The sequence below is a fragment of the Tauraco erythrolophus genome, chromosome 4 (genome assembly GCF_009769465.1).
Source record: "Tauraco erythrolophus isolate bTauEry1 chromosome 4, bTauEry1.pri, whole genome shotgun sequence".
Classification (NCBI taxonomy): Eukaryota; Metazoa; Chordata; class Aves; order Musophagiformes; family Musophagidae; genus Tauraco; species Tauraco erythrolophus.
Genome location: NC_141468.1, coordinates 1265565 through 1289718, shown reverse-complemented (window position 1 = coordinate 1289718; position 24154 = coordinate 1265565). Strand labels below are relative to the sequence as shown.

At 49.9% G+C, this 24154-nt stretch overlaps 1 protein-coding gene across 4 annotated transcripts in view; it reads left to right on the top strand.

The window, feature by feature from the left end:
* UBE2H (ubiquitin conjugating enzyme E2 H) overlaps nt 1-15238 on the top strand; it is a 51917-nt gene extending 36679 nt beyond the window's left edge. For 2 of the 4 annotated variants that reach the window (XM_086611245.1, XM_086611249.1), the window contains 4 exons: nt 3468-3507; nt 4241-4293; nt 8137-8265; nt 14633-15238. In XM_086611245.1, coding sequence (XP_086467371.1) covers nt 3468-3507; nt 4241-4293; nt 8137-8265; nt 14633-14757 — 347 coding nt within the window. In that variant the 3' untranslated portion in view covers nt 14758-15238. Of the gene's footprint in view, nt 1-35; nt 1219-3467; nt 3508-4240; nt 4294-8136; nt 8266-14632 lie in introns of all 4 variants that reach the window. The other 2 variants (XM_086611246.1, XM_086611247.1) reach the window with 2 other exon arrangements.
* The last annotated feature ends 8916 nt before the right edge of the window (nt 15239-24154 follow it).

Here is a 24154-nt window from a genome sequence, read left to right as displayed (position 1 = left end):
TTTTTTTTTTACTGTAAAAATGCACTTCTCTTCAGAGATTTTTGTCAACCTGAGGAGAGATTACTCCAGGGCTGTTGCTGAAATACCAACATTTTTGAAGGTCAGCATCTGCATATTGGTCTCGGCATCTTCCGTATCGAAACAGATGCGTCCCTTTCTGTTGTGTAACTCCTTTGTGGATGTACAGGGTTTTTTTTTTTTCTCTTATCACCCAAAGGCTTCTTTTTTATACAGATTTTAAGCAGTCCTACCTTACCTTCAAATCTTGGACCTCAGTGTCTCTGTATGGAAGGGGTGGACTGCAGCCACTCTGCTGCTCACATTCCTCCTAAGCATTAGCTTTTCCAGGGCTCAGTGCCAATATTGTGTTAAAATGTTAAATTAAGTGCTTACAGCCCATCCAGCACACAGAATCGTGACTGCTCGAACTGTGACCTCGACTTCATGCTCCAGGCCATGGTGAGAACCCAAAATCAAGAGCCCGTCCCTTGGTACTCTTCATGGAGTGCTCACCTGGAGTTCTGTACAGTATATTTATTAACTGGGGTTTGCTGTGTAAACCTGTCCCAGTGTTTATGCCGGCTTGGGAGTTTTTTTTTTTACTCCTGGCATCCTCTTTAAATTGGAATTTTCATTTTTACATGGATGTTTGTGCTTCCTTTGTCTTTTGTATTTGTAAAAATAAATACAGAGCGAGTCAGTATTATTGGAGCAACGTTAGCGCTTTATCACTGCAGGAGACTTTTATATTTCAAATAAGGGAGGAGAAAATAGCTTGAGCTTATTTCTGGGTCAGGAAAAAGAAAGATATGAACAGAGCAGCTCTTGGCCTGGGCAATTTGTGTCTGTAGAATGAGACTGGAGGGACCTTGAAGAGTTGCAAGAAGATGTGGCAACAACCTAGGAAGCGAGGGATGCAGGGAGAGGATGTTTGTTTTCTTTCTTGAAGAACAACTGTTTCATTTGCAAAGCTTGAGACCAAGGACGATGTGAAAGAAGAGGTTGTTCCTTGTCTGGGTGAACGCAAAGATGACAGAGAATTGCAAATCTCTGGAGCTGCTGGAGCGAACAACCTAATCTCGTCTCCCTGGATATCGAGTGCAGCTCAAATGCTGAAGTGTGTGAATGGAGAGTTGACCAAAACCTTACGGGTGGGTTTGCAGCACAGCCTTGTCCGACCAGCTGCAGGTGGCTGTGGTAGAAGGTCCTTGGAAGCAGGTGAGATGATCAGAAAAGCAAAAGGAGAGAAGGCAGAGGGATGCCTGTGTCTGGCTGGGCTGAAGAGAGCCAGTCTGTGTCCCAGATACCAGAACAAAGAGTGTTTAGTTCAGCAGGTCTCCACGTTACCGGCCTGTTCGTGTTACCTGGTGTCTTCCCCATCCTCTCTTCCATTCTGCTGTATCAGAAGCTTAACTTCTTTTTTTTTTTCCCCCACCCCTGAGAGAGAGACAGGATTTAGAATCAGGATCGGTGCTTGCTGCAGCTCTCCCGCGCCGGCATAATGGATCCGTGACCTGATTTAAACCTGTGAGAGCTGCCATAACGTAAATATTTGATGGAACTACGGCTTCCCTTTTTATGTCTGCTTCAGTTTTTCAAGCTAAATCATGGCAAAGTATTCCTGAAAGCCACTTGTTAGCGTGGAGCTGTTTATGCAGTTCCCAGTTCTTCTTTTAGAGATTGTTCTGGCTTGGGGCGTCGTTTCAGCCTTGCTTTGTATTTAGGCAAAATCTGAGCAGTACGAGTAAACATGAAATTATATTTGTGTCATAATACATGGAAAGAAAGGGAGTAAAATCCATATGTCAGCTCTTACCCCAGATGGGAACCATGCTGTCACTCGAACGGCGACCGCTCCTTGCGTGGGCAGAGATGGTACGTGAGCACTACGGCAGTGTCCTGGCGTGGCTGGATAAAGGTGGTGAAGGTGGGGAGTGTGCTGAAAGATAACCAGTGACATCTTTCTACACCTTTTGGGCTGCCCTGGAGAGAAAACTTCTGTGTGTTTTGAGTGCTGGAAGGAGCTTTTTAAATGGGTTGAGTCAATATCCCAGGCTTAAATTTCTTACCCGTTTTTATGAGCGTGGACCTTCGTTAGAGGAAATAGTCGCTGTTCGCTAAAATAGGGTTCTGCTCGTTGCAGAAAGGCACGTTCCTGCATGGACAGTGTTTGTAGGGCTTCATGGACTGTGGGATGACGGTACAACAGAGGAGAGGTTCTGAAAAAAAAGCAATGCTAAGATCTGGAAGCAGCTTAACCTGGTACTGATCGAGGGTTGCAGCAGCCCTGCTGGGCAGAGCCCCAGTGATTTGGCCAAGCCAGCAGAATTAGCGGAATACTGGATCCGTTTGGCAGTGAAATAACTGGAAAATGCAGCTTTCTATCCCTGCTCCATGTCTGTTCTGCCCTGGGGGTGTGTCCTGCACGCAGGTATTTGGGTTCTTCCTATTGAAAGGAAAGGAAAGAGTTTGGACACTGGATTCTGCATCTGCTCACAGCCATCATCTGAAACACTCAACTTTGCTTTTTGGGGTGGGTGTGCTTTACTTCTGCACGGGCTGTGATGCCAAGTATGGTGTGATATAATTCCTTTACTATCTTTGTTTTATAAACTCTATTTGTGGGAGAAGAAGGGAGTGTTTTTGAGGTGCCATCTGTCTTGACGTTAAAGTAGGCAGCTGGAAAACACGGCTTACCTCTAGCTGCTGCTGTCAGATACAGTCTTTAAAGTGTGAGGCGTCTTCTGCTGTGATGTCATAAGTCTTGGAACCACAGGATTTTTTTAAACCATTTAATTTGCAGGTCAGAACAAAGAAAGCGCTGTCAAATCTAGGAGTCTGAAATGTGGGCAAAGCCAAGATGAGCTTTCTCATTCTAGACTTTGCATCTGAGCTGTTCTCTTTTCTAGGAGACCAGAGGTACCAACTGATGAATTAATTGCTGTATTGATCCAAAACTTGGAGTATTAGCTCTCTGCACCAGTCTCTGCCTCTGAATGGCTTACAAATGTAGACTAACATTGCAACTTCAAGTTCATAAAGTCTTTGTTGGGAGACATTTAAAAAAAAAATAATTCTTAAAGCAAACATTGAACTTGACTTTTGTGTTTAGTGTTTATTCAAGAGATCCTTGCAGCTTTTAAAAGCACTTCATCAGATCTGGGTGCTCGATGGCGCAGGTGGGCAGTTCTTTTCAAGATAACACTGAACCACAAAACCTTTGCGGTACGGTTGCACTGTGAGCAGAGGGTTTTGCTGGATTTTGAGGGAATGGACAAGGACCCTAGGGTCAGAATGTTGCCTGTGTATTTTAAAGGTTACATAGCTATATATAGCTAAGGCTGGGGTTTTTTTGAAACTAATCAGATGAATCCTTGTTCAGTAAATTCCAGGCTTCTCTTGTTTTTTAAAAAAAAAAAAAAAATCTTTGGCTGTTTTCTGCTATTTACCAATGTGTCTCTTTGCAGGATTCATGAATAAAATTTTCCATCCCAACATTGATGAAGCGTAAGTAAATCCCTAGCGTGTGTTTTTTCTAAGGAGTTTGTCTAATTGTAACTGTATTTTGGCTCCACAATAATACACTGATGAGTTGAATAATGCTTTCATCAATCTAAGAGTCCAGAGGGGGGGATTTGATAGAAGTAAATGTTGTCGCAAGTTAAATCTCAGGAGTGGGTCAGGCTGGGGGCAAGGCTAGAGAGCTGCATGCTGCAGACTCTCTTGCAGATGTGGTCTTTGTGTTGTAACATGCTTCATCTACAGAAAATTCTGGGTTGCTGGTCCCCCTCCTCGTTGGCATCGTGCCGGCTTTCTAGAAACAAGGAACAGCGTTGGCTAAGCCATAACTCCCTCTTTAGCTGAAGTTCACGTCTGTTCCCTGCCCGTGGCAGGGGGGTTGGAACTAGATGATCTTTGAGGTCCCTTCCAACCTTAACCATTCCATGATTCTACTAAAACTCTTCAAAACATAGACATTTTGCCACCTTTTTTTCAGCTGAGGTTAGCACATGCCATAGTTGCTCAGTAAAGGCTCCAGTTTACCTTCTTTTGTGCAGAGTAGGGAGATTGATGTCGTTAAAGGCTGCTCCTCTGTTAACCACGAGAGGGGTGAATCGTGGCTCATCTGAAACAGTGGGGCAAAGGCAGGGCAGGGCAAGGGAGAGGGTAGGTTTTATTGAATCCCCAGAGTATTTTTGAGTGTGACTGTGTTTAATTCCGTCCTTTCCGTATGTTTCAGGTCAGGAACTGTATGTCTAGATGTAATCAATCAGACTTGGACAGCTCTCTACGGTGAGTTTGGCATTTCCCCGAAAACTGATCACGGGAACATCCTTGTTTGGTGTGTTAACACAACGCAGCTTGTTGGAGACGGATGATCTTAGGCTGACTTTTCCTTTGGTTTTGTTTTTTTAACTGAAGTTTTAGACTCCTCGCTGAGCCAAGATCACGTGAAAAATAAGATTTTTTCATGTGAAAATACTTTCGTAACCTCTTTTTATGCCAGTGAGGGGAAAATACTCCCTAAACCTCCCAAAGGATCACTCGATCCATTGCTTGTTATTGTCCGGCAACCGCACAACAGCACCCCACCATGGGTCAGCAGTGAAAAAGAGGAGTGACTGTATCTAAAGTGAAACCTAGTTCCAGCTACCCCATGCAGGTTTTGTACGGGAATTCGAGCTGCTCTTCTTTTGTGCACAAGGCTGTGATGTCACTTCTACAGAAGATGGCACCAGAAACCATTCCTGTTTGTCCTGGCAGCATCGTTTCATTGCAGGTTAGGACGTGGTGTTGCATCTAATGACTGCACTGCTCGCTGCAGAATGGTTCGAGTTTCCCATTAGGTCATTTTTAGCTGTAACTCTCCTTTAAAAGACCAGCTGGTAGCTGAAGACCTGGTAAAATAGCATTTAGGGAAAGCTGAAGTTGTTAAAAGGAATACAGCTCAGCATCTAATCTAGGTTGGCTGCTTTTTAAAAACGTGAACTTCTTCAGATGTTCCTTATACTTTGTGGAAGAGTATTCAGGGGAAGGTGCACATCAAATCCTTCACCTTCTTCCATGAAAAACTGATTTTTGCCTATGTAAGTTGAAGCTTTGAAGTAGTTGCTAGAGACAAACTACTTCACCTTCCTCGTAAGCACAATTGGTAAGGAAATACCAGACTTGGTGAATGCTGGCTGGGAAATTGCTATGGCAACTTGTTGAACTTTACTCCTGAAGTTCTCACATAGCAGTTGCACATGGCATACACCTCACATGGGTTTGTTGTGAGAGATGGGCTTAGCCATGACCCAGGTGGTGCTGCTAATGGAGGAAGAGGATGCTCTCGTGTCCTGGGAGGATCTGCTCCGAGGTGAAGGAATTAAAGCGGTGTTAGCAAACCCAGCCCTCCGCTGGGGATGAACCTGCACGGTTCAGTTGGCCGCAGAATCCAGCACAGTGCGGTGCGTGCTGCTGTTCCAGCCCTTAAACGCCTCCTGCAGACCGTGGGGATGACTGGACAAAAGAAAATCGCTCCAGTGGTGCTGGTTTTATGCTCTGGTGCTCTGGTTTCTCCTTCGGAAGCTGCGTGTGGGTAGCCTCCCTGTTCTGCAGCACGCTCTCACAGACGGTCACAGTGGGGTTTCTGCACTATTTCCAAACAATTTCATAGGAGGGCTTTCTGTGAGAGGTTTCCTCATGAGCGCTGCTGTATTTTTGTCATCGTTGTAGCTCATAAAGTTGGGGAAAAAGCTTGTTATTTCCGTGCTTGTGATGTATTAATATCAGCAAGCTTGCCAAAATCTGCATTTTTCCTTGCGATGTCGGTGATAGGTGTTAGACAACTTGAAGGTATGAGGTGTGTATTCTGTGCAGAGCACCTTCCACAGTAACTGGTGGAGCTTGGCATCAGAAAGTGCATGGCTTGACAGTCACGTTACTGCAAACTACTTCCCTTGCCTGGCTGCAGGATGTCTGGAAGCTGCAGGGAGGACACTGCGGTGACTGCGTTCGCTCTGCCCCTTCACTCGGATGTCATCAAGCACTAGACTGCCTGCATCACCTCTTCACTTCCAGGGCTTTGCCTCCTTATGTGAAATGAGGTGGCCAACTTCCAAACATGAAATGGAAAGGGGGAAATGATATTTCCCAGTGCCTCTTGGCACAGCTGTGTTTGTTGGAGTGTCACCCCTTTAAACCAGAGTGCTCCTGCGCTGGCAGAGGAAATGGGTCAGATAATTCAAAGAGCAACAAAGGTGGAAGAGACTCAGAATAGCTACCAATAAACTCGTGAGGACCTGGTGGTTAAATTCCCTCTCCTTTCCTAGTGAAGTATCAGGTCCTTAGCGCTGTGGTTAGGCTTCACACACGCGTTCAACTAGTTCCTGATAAACCGACGCTGCTTGGGGAGAGTTGAAAGAAGGGGCAAAGTACTGAGATCTCTTAAAGCAAAAAAAAAAATTCCTGTATGTGTCCTGTGAGCCATGGTGGCCTCCCAGGGCTCTGCCTGCGCAGCCAATGTGAGAGTTTAGTTGTCCAACGGCCATAAAGAGATACTTGAGCTAAGTCTGCTCTGTGGAGGGACTTGACCCAAGAGCAGGTGGTTTCAAAAACTCAAGTCAGCTTCTTGCTGATAGTGTCTGAAGAAACTCTTCACTGTGAGGGTGGTGAGGCACTGGCACAGGTTGCCCAGAGAAGCTGTGGCTGCCCCATCCCTGGAAGTGTTCAAGGCCAGGTTGGATGGGGCTTTGGGCAACCTGGTGTAGTGGAGGGTGTCCCTGCCCCATGGCAAGGAGGTTGGAACTGGATGATCTTTAAGGTCCCTTCCAACCCAAACCATTCTATGATTCTATTCTATGATAACCATTTGCACAGGGAGAGCACTTGGAGATCTCTTCCCTTTACCTGCCCTCCAGTTTTTGATGAATCCTTTAAAAAGTTAAGGGCTCCGAAATCCCTGCCCCCCTCAGATCTGGTTGAATTTAGCGGCTTCGTGAGGCTCAGTGGCTCAGGACTAGTCACAGGGACTGTAAGAGGCACGTTCAGATGGCGAGCTGCTCACATGGTGTATCTTCAGCAGTGTTGTTCTTCCCTTCTGACAGATCCTGTTCCATCCATGCTAGAGGGGACTGGTGATGCTCATCCCCAGGCAGGATTTCTCTGCCACCAAGAAAGAGGTGCTGCCTTTAATTAGGGAGGAAAGGGGAATCCTGATAAAAGAGGTGTAGAATATTGACAGACAAAACCCAACAGAAAACCCCACAGAACAAATTCTGCTCCACCTGTATCAGCAACTCTCCAGTGGCTAAAGCGGAAGCTGGTGCACAGCCCTGCAGTGGGGGTTTCATCCCTGTGCCGTGTGGGTGTGCCTGGTCCTTCTGAACCCCCGAGGAGAAATGATGACACAGGGCTTGTTTCTGAACGCTCCCACCACCGAAGCGTGGTACTTGTCTCATCTTAGGGATGTGGGAAGAGGATTTCGTGTATCCACAATTACTCATCGACACCAGAAGTATGTTTCCTGTTGTGGATTATTTAGTGACAGATGCCAACTGGCACCAAGGTGTTAATGTGAGCTCTTCACATTCTGCGAATTGTTTTGAGTCGGAGGAAGGACTTATTGGTTGCTCTTTCCATGAGCACAATCATCTAACGCTCTCTGGAAGATGCTTTGTGCTGGAGATAAGTCAGTTTAGTCACGGAGCATAAAACATTTAAAGATGCTAATAGAAGGAGGCAGAAGTAGGAGAAGAATTCAGCGAGGGATGAAGCACAACGCTCTGTTTTTTTGTTTGTTTGTTTGTTTTTTTAAGTCAAGGCTGAGCCTCGATGGGAAACAAGACAATTGTGTCCTTCCACTTCTTTGCTTAACCCACCGATACTTGTATCTATGTGTTGGGATGTTGAGTCGGTGGTGCAGTTAGCTGAGGAGCTGCAGCATACCTCCAGCAGCAGCTCGGCACAGCCCCGGGTGTGTGTTCCCTGATACCATTTCCTTTATTTTAACTCACATCCAGATTTTCAGTGTGTTTGCCCTTGGAGCTTTGTGCTGCTGTTCCAGTGCCGGTGCTTGCGGGATGATTAATCAGGGTGATTAATCGGACTGACTCTGGAGCTGTGGACATGAACAACCGTGTCTTTCGCTTGCAGATCTCACCAATATATTTGAGTCGTTCCTGCCCCAGCTGCTGGCCTATCCTAACCCTATAGATCCTCTAAATGGTGACGCTGCAGCCATGTACCTCCACCGACCAGAAGAGTACAAACAGAAAATTAAAGGTAAGGACGTAAACAATGTATTGCAGAATGAGTGGCGTTGCTGGGATTCCGCCCTGGGGTGTGTTGGTGCCTGTTCCTTCCCATCACAGGGTCCCTGTCTGTTTTCAGTGGGGGTAGTGTGAAGTAAGGGGTGGATGAACCATTGCTGCTCGAAGACCAGAGCTGGTGTTTGCAGTACGTGGGGCAGGGGTTTTAGATCCTTGGCAGAGCCTAAGCAGGGAAGGCTGTGAGCAAACTGCGTTACAATTCAACACGATTTTGAGAGGTCGGAGAAGCGATGAGAAAGAAAAAGTGGCGACCAAGGAAGGGACAAGGAAAAGTGCTAAACTGGAACGGAAGCATCCAGTTGCACAGTTACTGGATAGAAAGTGGCTTGCTAGCAGTTCTCTGGGAAGTGATCTGAGAGCAGCAGTCAAGGAAGCGGTGATGCTGTTGCAGAAGGCACTTTTGTGCTGCAATAGAGCAGGAATTTTCGGTAAATGCCAAATAATCGTTCCTTGCTAATTCCTAGTTAAGCCGAGGCTTACTAACACTGTGCCTGGTGCAGAGACTGACGGGTAAGAAAGCAGCAGACCAGTTAGTAATGTCCCAAAATGCGTAACAAGGGCAGATGGTCTTGAAGATGTGTCTTAAGAGGAGAGATGGAAAGAATTGGTGGAGTTTAATGTAAAGGACCGAACGGGGTTTTGAGCTTTGACATGTCAAAGGTGCCTTTAAAGAGGAAGGGAATGATTTATCCTGTGATCAGTGTGAGCAGGATGTGTTCACAGGTGTGTAAATCGGCCAGGGGAGCCCAGGCTAAACATTAACAGTGACTGGTGAGGGTGGGTGAGCGCTGGCAGAGCCGGTGAGGGTGCTGGTGTGTCTGCTCCTGGAAGGGCTGGAAGAAAACATTAGATAAGGCTAAGAATGGAGTCAGTAGCCGCTCGGGATGAGGGAAGGACGCTCAAATACTTTGGATAAGACTGGCGATAGAAGAACTAGCAAGGTAGTACTTGAGACACAAATGGAATTAGTTTTGCAAACACAAGAAAAAAGGTGAAAAATAAGAATTGCACTTTACGTTCGCGCTCTGCCTGCCGTAGGATCAGGAGCAGGGCACCGTTTCCTGATGGGACAGCCCTATGGCAAAGCCACGGAATTCATTTCTCCCCTGACGCGCTGAACACAATCAGCATTTAATCCGATGGTGGGAAGTTTAACAGCCTTTGGCCCAGATTTGGTCTTCAGCTAAGTTTTTCAGAGACCATGACCACCTGATTATTTTAATTTTTTTTTCTTTTTTTTTTGGTTACTCAATAACCATAAGACTTGTTTGTCCACGGGAGCCCTGCCAAAAAGGTTTGCAGGTCCTGTTCAACACGGAAAGCTCCACAAGCAGCACGATCTAATCGTCTGGTGGGGTAGCAGCTTTCCTAACGGAGCTTTGTGGAAGCTCGTTTTTGTTCTGAGAGCGCAGGTATCCCACAAAGACGTGGGATTTGGTGGTGGAGCCCTTCCATCAGCTCTGCTACGTCGCTCTGGAGCGGTTGAACCTTGGGTTGCTTTGTTCTGATGCAAAATGACTCTTCATCAGCCGAGGACGGAACTACAAATGAGGCCAAGCAAAGCTGTGATTTAAATCCTGAGTTATTCAGCCCACTTTGCCCGACTCCTCTGACAGGAGCGTAAGAACCGCTCTGCAGATCTGGCCTGCTTGGTGTCCTCAAGTCCACTGCCTTTTTTCCATACGACAAAGCTTCCAGCAAAATGGTTTGGCAGATAAAATCTCCAGGGCCAACACTTTGGGTGTCCTCTGTGCTTAAATGAAACAGGAATAAAAAAAGATTCACCCTGGAAAAAAGCAAATCGACTGATGCTCACCAACGGCAGGTGCTTCAAGGAGGATCTGAGGACATCCCTCAGGGAGGCTAAATGGGATAGCCTGCTCCCTCCTTTCCATCCATCCTGATTCTCTATGATCCCGACGGCCAAGTACAGGCCGTGAAGATGATCTGGAAGGAGTTTTAAGTGCTTGCAATACGTCTCACGTTCCGTATACCCAAGAGTCCTGCCTCTGCCGTCTCGTCCCAGGCTTGCGTGACAAGTATGAGATGTGGAATGACAGTGTTTAGCTCTATATTGCAGCGTTTTTAAAAATAGCCTTGGACACGTTAAAATTGATGCGATGGGTTGTAGCAGCTCCTCTGCTCTGGGAAACTCAGTAGGGCAAATAAATAATTTATTGCTGCTTTTCTTCATTTTTTAGTTATGAGCGCATAAAACAGTTGTTTGACGTAGCGGTAGCGAAGAAATGGGCGTGGGCTTAGAGATGTGGCCCAAGGTTTGTCGCTCCTGTGTTTCTTGGTACAAGACCCAAACAAAGTAAGGGTTTATCGTGAAACTGGTAAATGCCCGTTAATATTACCAGTATACAGCTGGGAACTGTGATTCCCCAGCATTAGAGCCTTCAGGAAGATGAAGTAGTTCATGGACGCAGAGCCAAGTCCTCCTTTAAGATCTCCCTGACAGTCCTCGGCGAAGTGGCAGAGCACCAGAAGGTGGGCATCAGCTGCGCAACAGCGGCTCAACGTTGGCTTGTGTTGGGCTGTTGGGAATTGGTGCTCAACTCCTGTGTGCGCTGCTTTTCCCTTCTCTTCGGAAGATCAAATATGGAAACTTCTGGTGGGCTGGTGGTGGTGGTAACAGCAGCTGAAGGGGGAGCTGATTCTGCCCCTCTGCTCTCGTGAGACCCCCCTGCAGTGCTGCATTCAGCTCTGGGGTCCCCAACACAAGAAGGACATGGAGCTGCTGGAGTGGGCCAGAGGAGGCCACGGAGATGATCTGAGGGCTGGAGCACCTCTGCTCTGGAGACAGGCTGGGAGAGTTGGGGCTGTTCAGCCTGGAGAAGAGAAGGCTCCAGGGAGACCTTCCAGCACCTTCCAGTGCCTAAAGGGGCTACAAGAAAGCTGGAGAGGGGCTTTGGACAAGGGTGTGTAGTGACAGGACACGGGGCAATGGCTTTAAGCTGAAAGAGGGGAGATTTAGATTGGATCTAAGGAAGAAATTTTTTACACTGAAGGTGGTGAGGCACTGGCACAGGTTGTCCAGAGAAGTTGTGGCTGTCCCATCCCTGGCAGTGTTCCAGGCCAGGCTGGATGGGGCTTTGAGCAACCTGGTGTAGTGGAGGGTGTCCCTGCCCATGGCAGGAGGGTTGGAACTGGATGATCTTTGAGGTCCCTTCCAACCCAAACCATTCTGTGATTCTACTGAGGGGCAGGTTGAGTGTTTGCTGGGAGCAGAGGACATCTCTGGGAGCAGTTCTCCAATCCCAGATGTCAACTCTGAGGTTCCAGTAAAGTCTTTTGAAATACCAGCACGGCTCACGGGCACGTGCCAGCCACGGGGTGCAACCACAACTTGTTCTTGTTGCTCCAGGGTTTCGAAAGAGCTGCATCAAAGCGGTGTTTCCGTGGTAGGGATTGGGTGCATCAAGGCTTTCCCTTCTTGAACAGGCTTCTGTGGAGGATGGTTTGTCAGTATTTAGATGTTTCTGGTTTCTTCCCTTAATAGACTGAAGATCCAAATTCAATACAACAAGTTTGATCTTTCCCAGATTAAACCTTTAGGAAAAAAAAACAGCCTATGGGCTTGGTGGTTTTCCTGGGTGGAAAATGACATTTTAAGTTTGTAGTGCTTTGAATTGTGTCTTAGCTTAGGCTCAAGCAGGCCTTTTCCAGCAGTAAGAAGCAGTGGCTTCCGTGTCCAAATCTCCAGTGGCCCAGAGAGCACTTGAAGCAGTCGGTGAAGAAGCGCTGCTGGCCGCCTGTCCTGCTGTGGCCACTGGCTTGTGGCCGTTGTGTCTGGGCATCCCGAGGCAGCTACACCAGTTGTTTAGGTGGGTTTGGGGTGAGCGTAGAGGAATGTGTTTCTAAGGTGCCCAGTAAGGGGTTGCCTTTGTCATTCAAGGACATCCACGACATCCACAGTTTTAGAGCACATGTCTGTGTAAATTCTCTGAAGACACGCTGCTTTTTTGGGTCCCTCCTTCAGTTAGTCCCTCTCATCTTTAAACCATTAGGTCCGTCACACCAATTCTCACTTTGCAGTGTCCATCTTTTGGCAGGTGGTCCTGCCCCAGACCCTGCAACTCCTTTTCTCCAGTGCGGGCAGGAGACGTGATCAGGCAGGACCTAGGCTCCACGATGACACAAGCAAGCACCTTCCAAGAAGGAGGTTCTCAGCAGCCAGGACCTGAGGATGGAGCACAAGGGTGCTTTTCTGTTAGTGCTACATGGGCTCCAGCAGCCTGAGGGCGATCTGAGACCTTGTGTGCTCTGTGCTTCCCGGTGTTTACGTAGGTGCCTTCAATACCTTATCAGTTCTGAAGAAGAACCTGAAGCTCGCTGGGCTCAGAAGCACCTTCCAGCCGACTCTCGCAGCTTTTCCAGGGCGGAGCAGGTCTGCCAAGGCCACCAGCTGCTCCATCCTGGGAACTCCTCCATGAAGGGTTGGCTTTGGGTCTGTACTATACTCCTGAACCCAGAGTAATGTTTTGGGGCTCTGTGTCCGTACGAGCTCCAGAAATGCAGAAGAAACATGACGATGATGCAGATCTCTTGGTGGAGTGTTGTCCCTTCCACTAGGCTGAAGGATGGAAGTGCAGAGGGAAGGAGAGATGACTTTGAGAACAGCCAGGCTCTGCAGAGCACGGTCTTTAAAACCTGTGTTGTAACACTTGGTTATCTGGCATTAGGTGCCTCCTCCTGCGGCTTTGGCAGTGCATCCACCTGCCCATGTGGTATGGAATAAAAACCAGCAATCTGGGGGAGAGATGCTTCTCGTGGACCTCGTTCCCTGGGAGGAATTAAAGAACACACAGTTGGGATGGCTGCTGGGCTGGGACATGACGTGACGTGGCGTTTCTGCGCAGGGGCTCGTCATGGTGGTGGTCCCTCTCTTCATTTTTTTTTAATACTGCTGTTTGGAGGAGGCTTTGTCGTATTTTAGTGCCTTCGTATCTGGAAGGGTGATGAGTTTGCAACTAGAATTCTCCAACGGCAGTGTGAGCACAACACCCCTCTCCTCCCCAGAGTGTGTGACCTGCGGAGTGGAGGATGTGCTGTTGGGATACTGAGGTTACATCACTCCTTCATACCGTGAAGCTGCTTTCTCACTCAGCACGAGGTGGAAAAGAGGAGATAGATAAGAGGAAGACTTGAAGTTGAGGCCGAGCACCCCTTCTTTAGCCCAGTTTTGTGCCAGATTTTCACCCTTGCTCCGTTCTGCACACCTACATGTGTGTAAGGACAAGGCTTTCTCTGCTGCTCAAGGTAGCCTGGCTGCTGGGGACACCAGCCCTTCCTTGGATCTCGGAGGGGACACTGTGGGAGCCTCCTGCAGCCACGAAGGAAGGAAAGAGTTTACCAGGCTCGGTCTGACTTGTCCGACCCACTTCGTGTTGCCTTTTTTGCTCCATCCCTCTGCACAGAGGTGACCGTGGAAGCCACACCAGGCACGGTTGGCAGTGGTTCCTTTACCTGCCTGCAGGAATCCCAGTAAACCAGTTTTCCTGCTTGCCGTACAGCTTGCTGCTGGCTGAAGTTCAAGGTGTTGATCTGAGTGCCTAGAGCCAGTGTGGTTCAGACCCCGCCGTGAGATGCTGTTGCTCCAGGGTGGAGGTCTCCCTGTGGGTCAGCTAATGCCGTGGCTGCTGTGTGCTGGGAAGCAGGTTGGAAGAGTTGTGCTTTGAAACAGAGCCTGGGGCAGACCCACGTTTAGTTGAGGGCTGGGGAAAGGAGCTTTTGCTTTTTATTTAAAAAAAAATAAATTAAAAAGTGCACCTATTCCTGCAGAAGTCTTCTGCCCTGCTTTTTCTGTCCATCCTTCTTTGCCCTCTGCTTATGCAGAGTTCAGTCTGGAAGTTTAGTCTGGCTCTCAGCTTGGCTTCAGTGATGGTTGTTCTGCCCTGTCGGTTTAAACTCTCAGGTCTTCGTTTCTGAGAGTCAGGCTCTATGGTGACATCTCGATGGCTTTTCCACTTGGTCTCTGGGTCACCACAGTAGCTCCTGGTTTTGGCAGTAAATTGAATCCTATCTGGTGAGATACACCAAACTGGGAAGGACTTAGGTTGTTTCCAGCTCTGAGTGTGCATGACACTGATACAGGAGCTTTGGGATCATACTTGTTTTCAAGGATCTTGCACATCTCCGAGGTCTCTGTCAGCTGTTTTCGCACGCGTTGTTGGACAGTGCTGCCTGAGAAATGTGATCATCTGTATGATTTATCGACCACGATGCGACCCAACCAGCCGTTGGTTGCGGTTCGCTCATCCTCTGCCTGTTGAATATCTGCCACTTACATGTCTCTTCTTTTCTGTCACACACAGAGTACATTCAGAAATATGCAACAGAAGAAGCACTAAAAGAACAGGAAGAAGGCACCGGGGACAGCTCATCTGAGAGCTCCATGTCCGACTTCTCGGAAGATGAGGCTCAGGATATGGAGTTGTAGTAAAAGAGGCAACCTGCTTTTCAGAGAGACTCTAATTTCCTAACCATGAGAAGCAGACTATAATATTCATATTTAAACAAAGCAATTTTTTTTATTACTAAACAAGGTTTTTATGAATAATAGCATTGAGATATATATATCACCCTTTAGATCTTGATTTTTTTCTTGGTCATTTCTCGAACCCGAGGTGCATAGCATATTCCCACATTCCATTTTGGTAGCAATATGCAGCCCGAATGCATGCATTCAGATTCCATTTGGCCAAGTCAACTTGTGTGCTACTGAACTGTCAGCTAAAACAGCTGCCCTGGTAGGTAGGGAGTTAGCAAAAAAAGATGTTTGCTTTCTGATCGATGTTTCCAAAGACACCACCTTGGATGCTAACGTGGAACAGCGTTTTCGCAAAGTGTAAAATCTGGGGGATGATTTACTAACCGTGTGTAGATCAGACAGTGGAATAAAAGGTGCTCCTTCAGGTCAACCTTGCTGATCGTATTTTATGTGGAGTCACATTTAAAAAAAAAAGGAAAAAAAAAAATAAAAAACCACAAACAATACAAATGCATGGAGCTATTCAGAGCATTGAAGCTTAAAAATTTTGACTTGGATTTTAAGTCCGTTTTTATATGTGGACTCCTGCCTGCCCTCCTGAACTGTAGGGACTGACAACCACTGGTCTATTTGCTTTTGGGACTTTTGGAAGCCTTCATCTGGATGTTATTCACTTTCTTGGTCTGGATTACGAGCTGTTCCCTTTTTGGGAGAAAAAAAAAAAAAAAACAACCACAAACGATGCTCTCTGAACAGTGCTTTGATTTAGCTGGAGCACCTGTGAAGTCAAACTCTTACTTTGTCATAGTTTTGAAACTGCTGCCCTTTAATGGCTACGAGTTTGCTTTTTTTTTTTCTTTTATTTCCCCCCCCACCCTCTTCCTTGAAGTATGGTTAAACACCTCGCAAACACTCTCCATCTCCTAAGAGGGTCCTCTGACCAGATGGATTAGCCTTGCTGAGAGCTTCAGATCCACGAAGATCGACCCGCTGGCTGTAGTCCACGAATCCATCGGCACTGATTTTCTTTTCCTTTGCTTTCCCACCCCCCCCGCCCCTTCTGCACCAGCTCGGTAACCATCTGCTTGTGTGTGTACAACAGGATTAAAATTTCTTCAAAGTTAACAAAGAATATGAGCTAGAAAAAAAAATTGAGATGAATAAAAAAAAAAAAGCCTAAAAGCACCAATTGAAGAAGCAAGTGAATCTGCTCTGTTTTGTTTTGTTGGTTTCGTTTTTGTTTTTTTTTTTCCAGGATGCTTCTGAATTGAAATGTTTGATTTCTCCTGATGTCTTTCGGCAAGCTGAGATATTTTTGTTTATTTGTTTGAACGCTACAAAATCTGATACAGTAAATGTCTACCTGGGATGCCGGGATACTTGAATTCAGATAATTGTGCATTGGAGATTCAAACTAAGATGGATTTTTAAAGCTGAATGTCACCTGCTGTATTCTTTTGGGTTTTTGGAGGGGTTTGGACACAATGTTTGAATTTGTGGTGCGACCTACAGGACAGCGCATGGAAAAATCAACCCACCCTGAGCAACTCTGGAGCAGAGTTTTGAATGTCAGACTGGTTCATTTGTCATTTTCCCAGAATATTGTGGTTTTCTTTTTTTGTTTCTTTTCCTTTAGAAACGCCACCAAGTTTTGAGTCATTGGGGTTGGAAGGTTACAATCCTATTTCGAGTTCATAAAGCACAATCAATTTATTTTTTTCCTTTTGGGGTAAAAAGAAAAAAAACAAACCACCAAACCTCCTAAAGTACCACTTTGCTTTAGCATGATTTTTTCCTTAATAAAAAAATCTACAAAGGATTTCATTTATGTTAATTATGGGCATGAAGCAAAGGTTTTTCCTCTCCTTTTTCCCTTTTCATTTTAAAGCAGTAATGTTAGGGCTGTGGCTAGTGACTGTGCTGAAGTTCTCTATCTAGCATTTGTGGCTTGTTGGAAGGGTAATATTAACTATTTAACATGTAATGGTGTACTTAACTCTTATCTAGCACGCTGGTTTTCTCATTAATTTGGGGAGGGAGGGGCCACGTTTGGCTGGCACTGTTTAACTTGCTTACCTGCTGAGCTGGCAGTTTGCTCGTGCTATAACCTTTACTGTAGGTGCTACTTAGGAGTAGAGTTAAGTGCTGGGTGGTGATATCAGTTTAAAAGATTAAAAAAAAAAAAAAAAAAAAAATCACAATAAAAATTTGTATTTTTTCAATATTGTATAAAAACAGTGTTCTAATTACCTCATCCCCCTTCCTTTGCAGGTTTTTCTTCCCCATCACTCCATCCTCTAACATGGATTTAGGGCATCAAAAAAAAAAAAATTAAAATATACCGGGGTAAAGCCGCAGTTTGCCTGGGCCAACTCCTGAGCGGGGCACGAGGACGTGGAGCTTGTCCAAGCCGTGCTGGCTGGTGGCTCGGTGGGTCTAGAGCCACAAAAACGTGTGTCCCTGGTGCTCCCGAGCCGTGGCAAAACTCACCACCCTGGCACGGAGGGTTGCCCGGTGACGGAGGAAAACCCGGCTGCCAAAATGCTGCTTGGGAGAAAAAAAGAAAAAAAAGAAAAAAAAAAAGGTCTGTCCTGGATGTAAGCTGCATCTAGGAGATGAGCTGGATGGAGGTCCGCTCTGCAGGTCCATCAATTTTTACTATTTTCTTCTTTTTCTCCAAATCTCCCTCTTTCTCCCAAAAGAAACCTCCCCCCCCAAACAGTTTGTAAATAAAGCTACACCTACGTGGTCTGGAAGAAAAGGTGGAGCCACGTTGAAGCAAGATAGCTCTTATTATTTTTTTTTAGGTCATCTTGAGGGTTTTGGGTTTTTTTCCTTCTTCAGAAGACAGTGGTGGTGTCACCTTGTGCTCTGTCGGGGTGATGGGAATTTCTCAGCCAGCCTGTGATGGACCCCGGGTTGAGTTCCCCGCCACCAAAACTTGCCACCAGCCCCTTGGCATTGTTTTGGAAACAACCTTTGGCTTCAGGTCCTCTCCTCCTTTTGCCCTCGAGGGTTTTTGTGTGAGTGGCTGCGTCCCTCAGCGGTGGCACTCGGGGCCGGGTGCTGACCCTCCGTGCCGAGTTTTTCCTCACCCACCGGTGGGTTTGGCGGATGCAGAAGGATGTTGGCACGGGGACAGGCTGGAGCGGAGCTTTGCCATCAGCCTGGTACGGCACCAGCTCATCCTCCAGCCTCCACCATGACCGTGGTTGATCCCCAACCCACCTTGTGTGTCCACCCATCCCTTAACACGTGCTGGAGAAACGGGGCTCCCTCCCCATCCCCGCCCGGCGAGTGTCGTCCGTCGGCAGGGACCCTCCTCGCAGACCGTCGGGAACGCCGCGAGGTGGTTTTTGACAATTTGCTCTTTTTATTTTTGCTGCTTTTTTTCGCTCGTCCGAGTTCTGCTGGCACTTTAGCGGGGGTGTTGGCAGCGTGAGAAACGGCCGGGGTTTCGTGCCCGTGTTTGGTACCTGTCGCGTGATACTTGAAGAGATCCGGGGGGTTCTGCCCTTCCTTGGAGTCGGCTCTTTATTGCTATTTTTTCTTGTCTTTGTTTTATTTTTTTTCCTCCTCTTTTTCTTGCGTTGTTGATGTAGTGGGCGCATCTGCCACCCTGACAAAATGCCTCCTTAAGAGTATAACCTCTCCAATAGTTGTGTATAATTAAAGAACTGTAAACTTTTTTTAAAATAAAATATGTATATACCTTGAAACTTGGCTGGTGCTTGATGACTGAGAGTTTGGTCTTGCAGGAAAGACCCCGAGACCTCAGAACGTTGACTTGACATCCCACCAGGACTTCACCCACGGCCCATCTACACCAGATCAAAGCCATTCCAGGACATCTTCTGCCTGGAGATGATCTGCTGGAAGTGGAAGCAGAGGTTGCTGGGCACACCTAATGCGAGCTGATGGTAGCGCTTGGGGTAGTCAGCTCCTTCTCCAACTGAGCTTGCAGCCCAGAAAGCCAACCGTGTCGTGGGCTGCATCCAAAGGAGCGTGGGCAGCAGGGCGAGGGAGGGGATTCTGCCCCTCTGCTCTGCTCTCCTGAGACCCCACCTGTGTTCAGCTGTGGGGAACCTCAACATAAGAAGGACACGGAGCTGCTGGAGTGGGTCCAGAGGAGGCCACAAAAATGCTCCAAGGGCTGGAGCACCTCTGCTATGGAGACAGGCTGAGAGAGTTGGGGCTCTTCAGCCTGGAGAAGAGAAGGCTCCGGGGAGACCTTCTAACAGCACCTTCCAGTGCCTAAAGGGGCTACAAGAAAGCTGGAGAGGGGCTTTGGACAAGGGTGTGTAGTGACAGGACAAGGGGCAAAGGCTTTAAGCTGAAAGAGGGGAGATTTAGATTGGATCTAAGGAAGAAATTTTTTACACTGAAGGTGGTGAGGCACTGGACTAGATTGTCCAGAGAAGTTGTGGCTGTCCCATCCCTGGAAGTGTTCCAGGCCAGGTTGGATGGGGCTTTGAGCAACCTGGTGTAGTGGAGAGTGTCCCTGCCCATGGCAGGGGGGTTGGAACTGGATGATCTTTGAGGTCCCTTCCAACCCAAACCAGTCTGTTTCCATATTAGCCAGTGGCGGGATGATGTCCTTCCATGCCTGGATGATTGCAGCCACAGCACCCAACCTGATTTTTAGGGTCTTGGGCTGGAAATGAGGGATGAGTGCAGCCACGGGGCATCCATCCCTCCCCATCCCTCCACCTTCGCAGCCTCGTAGGGTGGATTTCTTTCAATGTCTCTTCTTGCAGCAGGACAAGTCGTTACAGGTAACGCTGCCTGAGATGCCACCACCATCGTGGGAGCGTGTTTGGTGTCCTGGGCCTGTAATTATGGCAGAGATGGATGTTTTCTGAACAATCATGCATAATTTTGGGTCGATGTTACGTGGGGATTGGGATAATGTACACAGGGGGTGTGACTGGGAGTGGGAGCAGTTCAAGGACCCCCGAGCTGGCATTTCGGGTGGGCCAGGGATGGGAACAACAGCCTGAGACGTGGTTTGTCCTCATCCTGGTTTATCTTGCTGCGGCTGCTGCCCTAAATTTGCTGGAGCTGAGCGAGACCTTCCTCTCCTCCTCCTCGCACCCTTCCCGTGCTCCAACCAGGGCTGTTTTGTCACCCTGGGACCCAGCCTGGGGACAAGGTGGCTGGTCCGTGTCATGCCAGTGCCACCTGCTGCCAGCACCCAGCCTGGCAGCCCAGGGCACCTCTAGGTGGTGCTGGGTGCGGGGAGAGGGGGGGACACCCCGTCCCAGTGCCACCCATCCTGGGGCCACCAGCCCTCCGGGCTCTGCCCCTTTTCCCTGGGGAGAGAGAGCAGGGAAGGGGAGAGGACAACCCTATACCCTTCCCCAGCTGTGTCCCCCCAACTTTTAGGGCCAGCTGGGGGTGGCACTGTCCCCTCTGCCCAGCAGGTGGCCCCCGTGCCACACCAGTAGCCCCCACTCTGCCCAGTACCAGGTAGAGCTGGACCCGGTGCTGGGTGCCCTCCCTGGCTCTGTCCCCACAGTCACCTGGGTGACCGGTGCCACCCATTGTCCTCCCTCAGGGCTTGGGGCTTGGTTCGGCCTGGCCAGAGCTCCTACAGGGTCCCAGGAGGTGGGTGCGGGGGGGGTGCCTCAATGCTGGGTTGACACGGGCAACGGGGACCCATGGCTGGTGGTGGGTGCTGCTCAGTGGTCCCAGCAGCACCTGGAGGCTTCACTCTGCTCCATCTGAGCATCGAAGGGTGAAGCCCTGAGCCTGGGCCCTGCTGGGCTTTGGGTGTCATCCCCATGGTGCTTTGGGTGCCATCTCCACAGGGCTTTGGGTGCCATTTCCATGGGGATCTCAGTGGCATCCCCATGGAGATTGGGGTGCCATGCTCATGGAGGTCTGGGTGCCATCTCCAAGGGGCTCCGAGTACCTTAATCACAAGGCTTTGGGTGCCATCCCGATGGGGCTCTGTTTGCTACCACCATAGGGCTTTGGGTGCTGTCCCCATGGGACTCGGTGCTGTCCCCACAGGGCTTTGGGTGCCATCTTCATGAGGCTGTGGATGCCATCCCCACAGGGCTCTGGGTGACATCTCTGTGGACCTCTGAGTACTTTCCCTGTACTGCCTTCATCACAAGGCTTTGGGTGCCATGCCCAAGGGGCTTTGGGTGCCATCCCCACAGGGCTCTGGGTGACATCCCCATCAGACTCTGGTTGCCACCACCACAGGGCCTTGGGTGTCATCCCTGGGAGGGGTCTGGATGCCATGTCCATGGGGCTCTGGGTGCCACCCCCATGACCACACAGCCCCTGTGATGGAAGAGGACAAGCCACCGCTGTCAGGCACTCAGGGCTCTGGTCCTGGGGCTGCTCATGGGGTGAGTGGGACGTTCTCTCTCCTCCTGGTTTTGTCCCCTGCCACATGTTGGGCCATTCCACCATGGGAACTGCTCCCCACCCCTTTTTGGGACCCAAAGGGGTCTAACGGGTGCTGCACACCCAGCTGGATGTGACCCTGAGGGATGCCAGTGCTGCACCTTGGCCCAGGCCACCGACCCCGGGGCAGCGTGCACGTCCGAGCCCCAGGTGGGCACTGAGATGGGCCACTTGTGGGGTGACCTGGAGGGCCACGGGGGACACCTGAGCCTGCTCCGGCTGCCCCGCACTGGCTCCGGTTACGGCCCGAATTGTTCCTCCTGGCTGGAAGAAATGCCGTCAGCGCCGGCGGATCGGTGGCCATTACTAATGCATGATGCTCCGGCGGGAGACGGCTGTGCCCGACCCCCCGCAGCGGAGCCGGGGCCCCCCTGAACCACCCGCCCCCCTTGGGGAGGGCAGGAGGGACAGAGCCAGGTTTGGGGAAGGGTCCCTGAACACCAGCTGGAGCTGTGGCCATGCTGCCAGGTGGACTTTGCCCAAGAAGGACCAGCCCCAGCGCCCCTGCCACAGCCCAGATGACCAGGAGTGGTCCTGCAGAGAACGTTCACAGCTCAGCGCACGTTTGCTGACAAATCTCTCCGTTTTCCCCGTAACTGGTGATTCAGACCCATTTGCAGCTGGAGACTCTTCCTCCCCCCTTTGCTCCTTCTCAATTTTAACTCTTTTTCCCGAACTCCTCTCCTTCACCCCCAGTTTTCCTCTTCCCAGTTGAGCGCAGTGATGCCCAACCCTTCAGCTTCACCCCTCGCCCACCCCGGACCAGGATCCCCCACCAAGCCATAGGGGTCCAACCCACCAGGGTGGGACACTCATCCCTGTGCATCCCACCTCAAGCTGACACCCACCACCATGACCAACCGTGACCACCTCCCCATCCCTGAGCTTCAGCCCCATTTTTAAGCCGGGATCTCAGGGAGGGGGGATTTTGCCGGTGCCGTAAAACGTGCCGGGAGGGCTCCCTGGCTAATGTACTTCAGTGGCGCTCCTCATCCCTCCGCATCAATATTGCATTAACGTTTCCATCCCCATCTGAGCCCAGCCAGGAGCCGCGGAAAGAAACCCGGCCCCGGCCGAGCCCCCGCACCGAGCGCCACCAGGTCTCGGCTGGGCGGCTTTGCCCGACCCCCCTCTGCCTTTCCAGCGGCTCTTCCAGGTCCGTCTTCGTTAAATATTCGGTTGAGGAACAAAAGAAGGCCATGTAAATTTTTAAACAGGGCCATTTGCTCTGCTTGGTTTACGTTGGGCAGCGGCCTTGACGAAATTTCGGCCGTACCTTCGTGGAGCCGAAATATTGACGGTGCTGGGGAGAGGGATGAGCCTGGCGCCGAGGGGCCCCATGCTGTGCTTGGGTTGGCACCAGGCAGGCCATTCATGGTGCCTTCCAGCTCGTGGGGACCATCGAGGTCTCAAGGATCATCCCTGGGCATGAGGACGGTCCCAGATATCTCCTTGCTTGGGGATGATCTCAAGGTCTTGGGGACCGTTCAAGGTGCTTCCCTGCTTGAGAACAGTCCTGGGGACCATCCAAGGTTCCTCCCTGCTTGGAGACCACCCTGGGGTCTCAAGGACCAGCCCTGGGCACGGGGAACATCCAAGGTCTCTCCCTGCTTGGTGATCATCCTGGGGTCTTGGAGATCATCCTGGGTTCTGGGAACCATCTGGCATGCTTCTCTGCTTGGGGACCATCCCAGAGCCTCAAGGACAATCTTGGAGTCTCCAGAACCATCCTGGGCTCTTGGGGACCATCCTTGCCATTGGTCCTTGCAACAAGATCCAAGATGTCTCGCTGCTTAGGCACTATCCTGGGGTCTTGGAGACCACCCCTGGGCATGGGGACTATTCAAACTGTCTCCCTGCTAAGACCATCCTGGGGCCTCAGGGACCATTTTGAGCTCTTGGGGTCAAAGGGTCTGGGAACCATCCAGGCTCCTCGCTGCTTGGGCACCATCCTGAGGTCTTGGGGACCATCCTGGGTTCCTGAGGACCATCCAGAGTACCTCCTTGCCTGGGGGTCACCCTGGTCTCTTGGAGACCATCTGTGGGCACGGAGACCATCTAGGATGCCTCCCTATTTGGGTACCATCCTGGGGTCTCAGGGACCATCTTGGGTTCCTGGGGATCATCTGGGGTGTCCCCCTGCTTCAGGACCATCCTGGGTTCCTGGGGGCCATCCAGGGTGTCTCCTTGCTTGGGGACCACCCTGATCTCTTTGGGATCATCCCAGGGCATGGAGACCATCTGAGGTGCCTCCCCTTGCTTGGGGACAATCCTGGGCTCTTGGGGGACCATCCCAGGGCTGGGGACCATCTGGAGTGCTTCTTTCCTTGGCAACCATCCTGGGGGCTTGAGGACAACCCTGTGCTCTTGGGAACCATCCCAGCTTCTGGAGACCATCCAGGATGCCTCTCTACTTGGCAACTGTCTTGGGGACCATCCAGAGTGTGTCCTCGCTCAGGGACCATCCCAGGGTTTGAGACCCATCTTGCGGGACCACCCAGGGTCCCTCCTTTCTCCAGCATCAACCTAGGGTGCCACAGTCACCAGCATCCCGAAAACATCCCCATCCCCAGTGTGGGGCCGAGCTCAATCCCACCATGGATGGTTGCCCCAAGATCCGGCACCCTCACCCCCATACCAGCCCTCTCCTTGTCCCTCCCCACTTGCCTCCATGAGCTGCTCCCCACTGACCCCCCCGCTATGCTACATGGCCCAAAAACGCCTCTTCCCAGAGGGTTTGAGCCCCCCCCTCGCAAAAATCTGGGAAGCACCAAGCGGCTTCTCCCACCCTGCATCCCGGCGGCCTGCGGCAACCCGATCCTGGTCCCAGCGGGCAGCCTGGCCCCAAACTGGTCGGGCTGGTTTGCTGCACTGGAGCCCAGTGCTGCATAGGCACTTTCCAGGAGGGGGGGACACACACACCTGC